The following is a 10,345-nucleotide window of genomic DNA, read 5'->3' on the forward strand; positions in this document are numbered from 1 at the left end:
TTAGAGCCGCGGTTGTTTGCCATTCTGGAGTTCAGAAACGAAAATATGCTTCGCAACTCTCGATTCAGACATGCGCGAGACGTGTCCACACCAACGTAGCTGACGCCGCATTAAATATCCCTCAATGCCGAAGACATTCGCCCGGCTAAGCACATCGGTGTTTCTTACCCGATCCGACCACTTGATGTTAAGAATGTTTCGCAGGCACTTAATGTGGAATCTATCTAACGTGCGTATATGACGGCGGTATAGAACCCATGTCTCGGAAGAATAGAGAAGGTTAGGGAGTACAATCGCTGAGTAGACGGATATCTTTGTGGACAACCTGAGATCCGTAAGCGGACGCTGCTAATGCAATATGGTGGTTTATTTCGGAATCAAGGTCGCACATTGATGTGATAGTGCTGTCTAAGTACTTAAACTTCTCCACCTGCTTCAGCTTCATCTCACCAAGTAATATCTCAATCGACGTGTTGATACCTTGCAGGTCCATTGCCATAACTTCAGTTTTGGACACACTAATTTTTAGACCGAATCGGAAACAGGCTTCATGAAGATCTGACAACAAGGTCTGAAGTCCTTGAGGAGTGTTTGATACGAAGCATAGATCGTCAGCATACAGAATTTCCGTGATAATTGCATGGGAAACTTTGGTGTTCGCTTTTAACCTTGATAGGTTAAAGATGCCTCCGTTTGTCCGGAAACGTATACCTATGCTACAAGAAGAGTTTTCTAAAACTTCTCCGACCACAACTGTAAAGTACAGTGCGAACAAGGTTGGAGCGATAACACAAACCTGCTTGACACCGCAGCTTACAGAAAAGGACCTTGACTGCTCACCGTTTACGGTTACACAACAGATCATTTTATAATGCAGAAGTCGAATCATACGAACAAACTTTTCAGGGCATCCAGTCTTTGTCAATATAGTCCATAAGGCCTCCCGTGGCACACAGTCAAAGGCCTTCTCCAAGTCTAGAAAACACATATACAGGGGTTGCCCCTGCTCACGACTTTTTTCCTGAAGCTGACGTATGGAAAATATTGCTTCACAGGTGCCCCTGTTTGGACGAAAACCGAATTGAGTTTCAGGCAGTAACGCCTCCGATACTGGCATAAGTCGGTTCAGGAGGAATCTCGCAAATACCTTTGCTGGCACGGAGAGAAGTGATATACCTCGGTAAGAGTTGCAGTCGGAACGGTCCCCCTTATTTTTGTACAGGGTCTGTATACGGTACACCTTAAAGTCAGCGGGTACTTTTTCTTCGCTCCAAATACGCTTAAACATTTGCCAGATATGACAATGTATCCGCTCTTCTCCATACTTGAGCAATTCTCCAGGGATGTTGTCAACACAAACAGATTTTTTGTTCTTCTGCTCTGTGATGGCTTGTACTACCTCGGTTAGCGTCGGTGGCTCGTCCAACGCGATACGCTCCAGCAAAGGTGGAATAGAGTTTATGTGACCGAGGTCGGCTGATCGACCAACGTTGAAAACTCTGTCATTCTAGTCAAACCAGTCTTCACATACTCGCTTTTTTGACCACTAGAACTTCAGTGGCCACGTTTAATATAGAAGAAGACAGGTACTGCCATTTCTCCAACAGATCACCTTCATTTACTTTAAAAATTCCTAACGACTCTCTCAGTTTCGCTTGATATGACTCCTGTGTTTCAGGGCTATTCAATCTACCAAGGTCAACCGATGTTGGCCTTAGTCTATGAGACCTGCGTGGTAGGCGAAGACGCAATTTCAGTTTTGATATAACCAACCTGTGGTCTGTTTAACAGTTCGCACCGCGCACTATACGGGTAACGTGAACCTGGCAGATGTCTCGTCGCCGTGTGATTGCATATTCAGTTAAGTGCCAATGCTTGGATCGTGGATGCATCCATGTCGTTTTGTACTTGTCTGGTAATCTGAATAGAGTGTTGGTAATGGTTAGGTCGTATTGTGCACATAAAGTCAGAAGCATTAGCGCATTGCTATTCACATTGCCCACACACGAGCTACAATGGCAGTTTTCCTTTCCAGGCATATATTGTCGTTATTGTCAAGTAATGTGCGCACATTCCAGGCGCCAAAAACCATTTTATGTGTATTCTATAACTAACTTTTTTATTTTGCATCTTCGACCGCGAGAAGTGGGGTGCTAGCGTAACCGCGGTTATTACTCCCCCGTAGTGGTAGGACGAGCATTTTTTTGGGACACCTTTTCTAGTCCATTCCCCGACTAGCGAGGGAAGCAGTGCCTCCCTAAAAAGGGCTGCTTCGTCACTCAAGGTGCTGCCCAATTCACGCTGTCGCCCCAGTTCAGCGCAAAAACGACCACTCTCCTTGAGCCGCCCACGTGCAGGCTTTGGACAAAGCCGAGTGTGCACCACTACCCGACCTCCTACCGCCACCTGTCGCCGCAGGACTTAGTCTAATTCGGAGTACTATAAAGCAAAAGCAGTCATATGCGCGGGATATATTTAAGTGCGTAAGTGGTTGCGTAAGCAAAGACGCACTCACTCGTCTAATTCACCTACATCCAGTGGAACGGGAGGCCGCTACGACTGGAGGTGAGTTCGGATGCAGTCTCTGGCCGACAGCTCCTCATGACCTCAACTGTCGCCTTGTGCCCTCAACATTGCCTTGCTGATTCGCTGCATTAGCCAAAATCCAATTGGTTATCAGCGCGGTTTGCCTTCTGCACCAAGCCAGGCTTCGTGCACATTGCCGGAGGTGTCCACAAATAGATTTGCCTGCCGGAGCAAGCGTGACTCCTCAACCAGGTTTAGCTCACGTACAACACGTGGTTTACCGGGGTGTGGCCGCTGCGTGCACCCGCACCTACTTGGAGCCACTGGCGAGAGTTGTAGGCCGCTTATACCCACGCTGTGCACCTCCCTGAAGGATCAGTTGACAGCACATTTCGGGTACCTGGCGCCCCATTACACCCCTATCGCAACTGTACTATTAGAACAACGTAAAATGGTCAATTCTGAAAGGTACGCAACCGTTTGTGTGCCAGTTGTCAGTGAAGAAATAAAAAGGACCAATCGCCGGAGACGGATCATACTCCACCACGGCAATACGAGCTCTCACACATCGGGTCAAACAAGTGAATTTTGGAGCGCCTAAAACGTCGGTTTCATGGATCACCTGCCGTATAATTTTGATTTGGTACCCAATGACTTCTTTTTATCCCAGCACATAAAAAACAGGTCTACGTTTTTTAACACCTGAAGAAGTAATATTTAAAACGCATGCTTTGAAGGTATTTCAATCAGTGTGGAAAAAGTGTTTCGAAATTGGTATAAATGCATGCAAAAGTATATTGATCTTCATGGGGAATATTTTGAAAAACAATAAAGTGATTTTCTATGATAAATATTTGTTATTGTTCTCTAATCCCGAAATACAAAAGGCAGCCCTCCTATATAGCAAGAAAATGTTAATTTTACATATTGGTAGAATTATGCAAAACAACACATCCTTCAATAAAATGTCTGATTCTATCATCAAGTGCAGCTTAGTGGAATAAATCACAAAGATTATATCACCCGATTAATTTATATTAATTACAAAAAAAATAGTTGATACAATCTTAATGTTGTGACCATATTACAGGAAATCTCTGGACGTGTGTAGCCTTGCGCTACCCTGTCGTTACGGCGATCTCAGTGGGAGGCTCGTGTTTGATTCAATTAAGAAATTGATTAATTCCATTAAGCACCATTTGATAAGAGTAATTTCTTTTTCAAACAAGCAATTCAAACATTATATCGAGTGTAGAACAGTGGTATCTGACGGTGACATTAAACACAAAGCATTAATAAAAATCTAAGCTTAATAGCCAGAGTGAAATAAAACGTAGAAAGCACGAACGTGAGATTTTTATCAACGAAGCACTTAAGCAATACCCCAAAGGAGTACTCGTAGCGCTAAGGTAACAGCGTCTCGTATTATCCCTGATTAATCCTGATTAGCTACAGAAACGACATTAACTTTATTCAGGTGTTAATCAAATTTCTTTTTTCTTTGTGTGTAAATTAATTATATTATCTTTATTTATTATACAGTACTAATTCTGTTTTTGCCAAAGCGAAACAGCGAAAAATCTAAGTTCATCAAACTAGCAAGGCATTAAGCATTAATACGCTTAATGTATAAATTACAACAATATACTATCATCAATACGTTTTCACTGATTTACAAGGGTCTCCTATAAGCAATCTAACCTAACACTTTTTCAAAGGGTTGTGAGACATCTTCCTTAAATATGGATTGTGCCGTAGATAGATCTGAAAGACAGTAGATAATCATCACTAGCATCATGATTTACAACCGGACTTCGCCTTCTACTGGGTATACGTCACCCGTAGTCTTGTCACCACGATCTTCCTCTAGTCTTATCTACGATCCGCGATTTTCACAATGTCGTATATGCATTTCGCTGTAAATTCAAGTTCCTATAACCGTTCTCGAATTAGATCCTCTCCAGCTCCATTTCAGTTTCGTTAATCTTCAAAAATAGCGTTAATAAAGAGAAAAACCTATAATTAAATTGTACTTGTAAAATGTCCGATATACTTGAACATAATTGATCGCAAGAATTCATAGTTTAACCAGAGTGGAATAAGCACGGTCATATACAATAATTGAGATTATAACGTATTTAATTTCTTTGACATTTCGAAAAACAATAGTAATGGTGGCTGAAACACATCCACTACGGAGGTAGATGATGGGCTACAAGAAACAGATACCACTATTTTGATTTTTAGATCGCTGTTTCAGAAAAAATAATTGTTTAATTTTGACTTAATCCTAGCACAGGAAGCGGAACGCGCGAAGCTTTTTCGGCATCCAAATTATCTACACAATCTAAGAACGGAATTACTCAGCTGTGCCTGAACCTATATGCATGTAATTTGAAACCTGCATAAAAATACCATTCTACAAGTCGTAAATAAATTAAATTTTGAATTTCGCGAGACCTCAGATAATTGAGGTCCAAGTCACCATGTTAAAGTAATGGCAAAAAGATTAAATTGCAAAATTCTGCGCTCACAAATGTGCAGAGCTAAAAAACAGAAGATACTGCGCTTCGGTAGGGAACAAAGGAACAAGAATACCTTAGTAACTATACTAAGGTATTCTTTGACCAAATCAACGACACTTATCATACAACTCGATTTAGATCCGAAAAAGAAATAGATATTTCCAATATGTAAGAAAGAGAAAAGAGAAAACCTTCGAATTCGATTAAACTTAATTGTTTAAAAGTATTTTGTTTCACATAAGCCATTCTATATGTGCACTATAAATGTGAAAGTAAACAATATCAGACTCCTTGAAAATGAACTTAACTCACGAATGCACCTCAAGTTATTGTCGAGATCTGATTTGGTTTGTAAGACGAATGAAAGTCTTAGTTCATTTGCAATAAAGTTTTCGGATTAGGTTATGGCTATTTTGGTTATTGTTTTATTTTCAGCAAAAAATATTTTCTTTATCAGATATATTTAACAAGATGAAACTTCAATATTTTTAGTTTTTGTATTTTATCGCTTGTTTGATTTTGCTAAGGCGTTAGACAAGGTAATTGTCAAGCCTTGGACCCGGTCGATATTTTTCTAGATACGCTACATAGTAAAGCTTGGGCTATTTATTTCCAATAGGTTAGCGTACACGGTATGCGTTGTGGACGCTGGGTAAAGCGGTCTAGGTTCGATTGTTGAGACCAATTTGAGCAGTGAACTTTTCTAAATTGGATTTGGGCTAGGTGTTTTGAATTAAATTCCGTTGCTCTGGCATTCCCTAGTATTAAATTAGATAAATTAGTGTGATTCTTTGGCACATTCAGTCATGTCAATTATTATAAACTAACCAACGAACATCTGCAGTGTTAGGTTTAGTGTTTTTTAATGATATCAAGCGACGGGACGAACAAGTCGTGCGCCTGGTGATAAGAGACACGCCTGTCCATAGCAGTTGCAGTGCCACTCAGGTTTTAAATCGGAAAGATCTAAAAGGCACTGCCACCGCGCCCGTCTCCCTGAGACATAAATTTACAAGTCCTATGTGCCTATATTTTCACCAGCATCAGAAGTAATGCTCACATTACCGCTCGGTGGTAGAAATAGGTAAGGTGGCAGAATTTCCCTTGAGGAACTCTTTCTAAGGAGCTCTACTACGGCTACTAAAATTTAGTTAAGTTAGTTATGCGACACAGAAGAACAAGATGTTGCTATTCTCAAACTTCTATGTCGCTTCTCGCAAAAGTCGCGCGCAGTCGTGTTGGCGCTGCTGACATTACGGAATAAGATGGTATTGTTATGGTATAGGTATTAATAGCCCTTTTAAATTATTTTTAATAAGGAACCTATCAATTTCAGGAATACAGACACAGCTTCTTGGCGCGCTACTCCGCCATAAATACTCTCACGGGTGAAATTGAACATATTGCTCCTGTCGAGGCCAACGCTACCAGAGACTTTTTCCTTCAAAACTTCATTTGGGGTCCTTCCGGTACATCACTCGCCTTTGTTCATAAAAATGATATCTACTACAAAGAAAATATATCAGCAGATGCTATTCCAATCACGACTAACGGTGAAGAATATGTGATTTATAATGGCATACCTGATTGGGTATATGAAGGTCAGTATTTTTTTTTTACAAATTTCTATAGCGAAGATTTATTAAGTAACGGTAGAAAAACAACACGAGTAATACCAGTATAATAAGAGTATGGACCAATAGCTCAAGAGGACTGCTAATCACGATAGAAGAAAACTTAGTCGGATATTTAGTACCTATTTGTACACCAGATGTCACAACGAGCACCAAATAGCTATTTATCCGCTCACGCGCTGCGCTCATCCTACCGCAAAATGGCGGCTATTTGATTTCGCAAATTAGAAACGGATTCAGTTTAAATACAAGTTTTTAAAAATAAAAATTATTATTCTGCATTGCTAAATAAATACCCTCCGTACTACAACAAAAACATCTCAAATAAAATGCAGTAATACACCGCAAATCCTGCACTTAAAAAGCACTAATTAAATTTTTGGTGTACTTGGGTAAATATGATAATATTCCGTTTGAGCGGTTCTAATGTTTACCATGAAATTACTCCTTAAAGTATAGTTTATAAACATTTATATTCAGGGTAAACTTAAAAAACGCAACTTACGGTATATTTTCAATAAATAAACACCGACATCACCAGCCCAAGCAATAACACACACGATTGTCGTGACGTATTTTTGAAGTTGTTTATTTTTTTTAAATGACAGACCCAGGCATTAAAAACTTTATGGTTTGCTAGAGTAGTTACCGAAATAGCAATTACTATTAGTTCTTTTACCTGTTATAACTTCGATATCCGATAAATCGGTATAAAATCATTACCGGCACCTCTAGGTGTGGTATGCTTCCAGAGACGCATGAATCGTGTGAGCGGATAAGTAACTAATTTGTTTTATGGTCATTTGCCGTGGCAATGCCACTGCGCCCGTCATCTAGACCTAAGTTGACAAGTTCCATGTACCGTGATTTCATCATCACCCTTATCCTTCAAAACCAAAACGCAGTAATGCTGACATTACTGCTTGGCGGCAGAAATAGGTAAGGTTGGACGATCCCTTTCTTAAGAAGGTTACTGCTACTAACCTTTTGTGTCAACATATGGTCAACATGCGGAGTTCCTCAAGGCTCATGTTTAGGTCCACTGGTATTCCTTATATAATTTGTCATATTATGGTAAACTTGTGAATGTTTAGTAGCAATAACCTGCTGCTAAGCTGCATGTCGAAGTCCCAGCACTTATTGGCCAGTGTGCCAGACTGTGGTTTATTAAACCATCTGCATAATTATTTGGTTCAAGAATGAACTTCTCTTAAAATGCGGCCAATTCCAATTTTCATCCAAAGTACCTTCAGAATTTAACACATTTGCAATATTCACAGAGGAAGTATTCGGTTCTAACAACGCCATGTGGTTCTCCGCTGACGGTACCAAGCTAGCGTATGCTACTTTCAACGACACCGAAGTGAGAATCATGAAAGTGCCTCACTACGGCGTACCCGGCTCGGTCTACTACCAGTACACGCAGCACAAGGAAATTCGCTATCCTAAGGTGAGAGGAAATCCATAAAATAAAAACGTACATTATATTAAGGAGAATAACATTTTTTTCATTTCCTTACACATACATTTTTTATCTTCTTACGTTACATTGTAATACTAGCCATCGTGGTGGAAGGATTTGCTAGTCAAGGCCCTAGGCGCTCACGATTATTGCCCAGGATGCGGTAGACAACAGAAAGTATTTTTCTCAAACATGCTCGGAAATGTTTGCATTACTTTCAAAAAACGAATTCGGAAAGCTTGTCATCTATGGGCCGCGCGACTTCTTCCCGGCCAAGGCCTGCAAAGTAAGTGTGAAAATCCATCACTATCCCCTTCTCTAAACTTTTAAATCTACCTACTTATAATGAACTATGAAAACAGGCAAAAGAAAAACTCATACAGCCAATTTCGTGCCCAGTGTTCGTAATTGCGAGAATTAAAAATCCTACCTATCGCTTACTTAAAAAAAAGAAAAAGGCGGTAACACGTAACTGACTGAACTGTTTTGGTATTCGTTTGCTTTTTCGCCTTTTTTGTATTTTGGTCGCAAAAATGAGTGCTAGTGAGAAGAGCGATAACGAAAATACAGTATTAGATACACATTCCAATACATCTTTTTTACTTTTTCCATTAAACATCTTCCTCTCTTTAGTCAAAAGACTAGAGTATTATTTCCTCACATTGTTTGAGAAAACTTCTATACATGCCTCGGCGGGAACGGGGACTGCTTGACTCGTATCAATACAAGATTTCGCTGGCGCTCGTCCTTCTAACTTGTACTCGTCCTCCAATCCCTTACTTACCGGCCTCAGCAATAGTGTACTAATATTATATATTGGACGGGAAGGCTCCTTTCGTGCATCTCAATCTTTCTCAAATGATTTCATGAAATCATGAAATATTCTGATAGGCGTAGTGCTGATACGAGGAATAAAAAACTGGCTGTTCTAGACAGTCATCTTCTCAATCGCGTACAGCGCGCTCCCATTACAAGTAACCCTTAACGCATACACGCCTCGTGCTTATTGTCAAGATCAATAATCATTTTGTTAACATAAATGTATAGTGCAAAAAAATCACGTTGGAACTAGCTACGTCACTGCACAATGATTTTTTGAATTTTAACTTATTAATTTCCCTAAACTTTTTCGTGTAATGACGTTATTGGTTTTTGAGAAATTACAGAATTTCCGTTTATCAATTTGAAAGACAAATTATTTTTGACAAAAAAAAGAGACAAAACAAGTTATACATAGGGTGTGCCCTATGTATAAAGTTTTTGGAACTGGCCACTTACATAAACAATATTTAAAAAGTAATTACAACATTTGAAAATGGAATTCTTTGGCTGTAGAATACAGTTTGTTTCATCTGACTGTCACTTGTTTTTACATTGTGGCGTCATTTTAGAAATTGGTTGTCTACATCACCGTGGATTTAAATCGTTTAAAATTTTCGTAGTATGATTTTCTACGACTTTAAGTGTAATTTAACAGCTCAGCGTAGCTTCGCTCGGCTTCGAACTGCTTTTGGCGATGAAGCACCATGCAAGACGACTATTTATAGCTGGTTTGCAGAATTCAAACGCGTTTGTATGAATCTCAGTGACGAATTTCTTGAAGGTCGCGCGTCCACTGCTATGCGCCGTAAGATCGAAACAGACAGGCATGTGGCATACCATGAGATTCGGGCATCTGTAGGCACAGGCATGAGTTAAATACAATCAATATAATAATGAAAAATCCGTGCTCTCGGTCGATCCCACATAATTTGACTGAGGCTCAAGAAACGGATCGCGTCACTTGGTGTATTGCCATACTTATCAGATTTAACGACCGACGTCAAATTTGGTGTGGGACATAGTAACAGGCGACGAAACATGGATTTATAGTTACGATCCCAAAACAAAGCAGCAATCGAGCGTATGGGTCTTTCGAGTTGAGCCGAAACCAATCAAAGTGGCGTACGTGAAACGTGTCTCTAAGCGGATGATTGCTTCTTTTTTTGATTGAACGACAAGCGTATAGGCTTTATTTCCGAATTTACTTTTTTACAAACGAATTGTTCTAAATAAAAAAAAATCGTGTTCTTTTTAGTTCAATTGAGATTTAAAAAAATCGTTGGTATATATAGAGTACCTATTGAATACAGTGGTTTTCTGGTAACATTTCTAGGTAATTATAATTATTAATACAAAGATCGAACACTCAGAAAAAA

At 39.7% G+C, this 10,345-nt stretch overlaps 1 protein-coding gene across 3 annotated transcripts in view; it reads left to right on the forward strand.

Annotated features, from left to right (window-relative positions):
* The window catches only part of LOC113225661 (venom dipeptidyl peptidase 4-like), a 120,206-nt gene that overhangs the window by 84,521 nt on the left and 25,340 nt on the right, over positions 1-10,345 (forward strand). For all 3 annotated transcript variants that reach the window (XM_026458036.1, XM_026458035.1, XM_026458037.1), the window contains exons 6-7: positions 6,388-6,652; positions 7,966-8,135. In XM_026458036.1, the coding sequence (XP_026313821.1) occupies positions 6,388-6,652; positions 7,966-8,135 (435 nt within the window). The remainder of the gene's footprint in view (positions 1-6,387; positions 6,653-7,965; positions 8,136-10,345) is intronic.

Source organism: Hyposmocoma kahamanoa, unplaced genomic scaffold, assembly GCF_003589595.1.
Source record: "Hyposmocoma kahamanoa isolate Upper Pololo Valley unplaced genomic scaffold, ASM358959v1 169, whole genome shotgun sequence".
In the NCBI taxonomy this organism is placed as follows: domain Eukaryota; kingdom Metazoa; phylum Arthropoda; class Insecta; order Lepidoptera; family Cosmopterigidae; genus Hyposmocoma; species Hyposmocoma kahamanoa.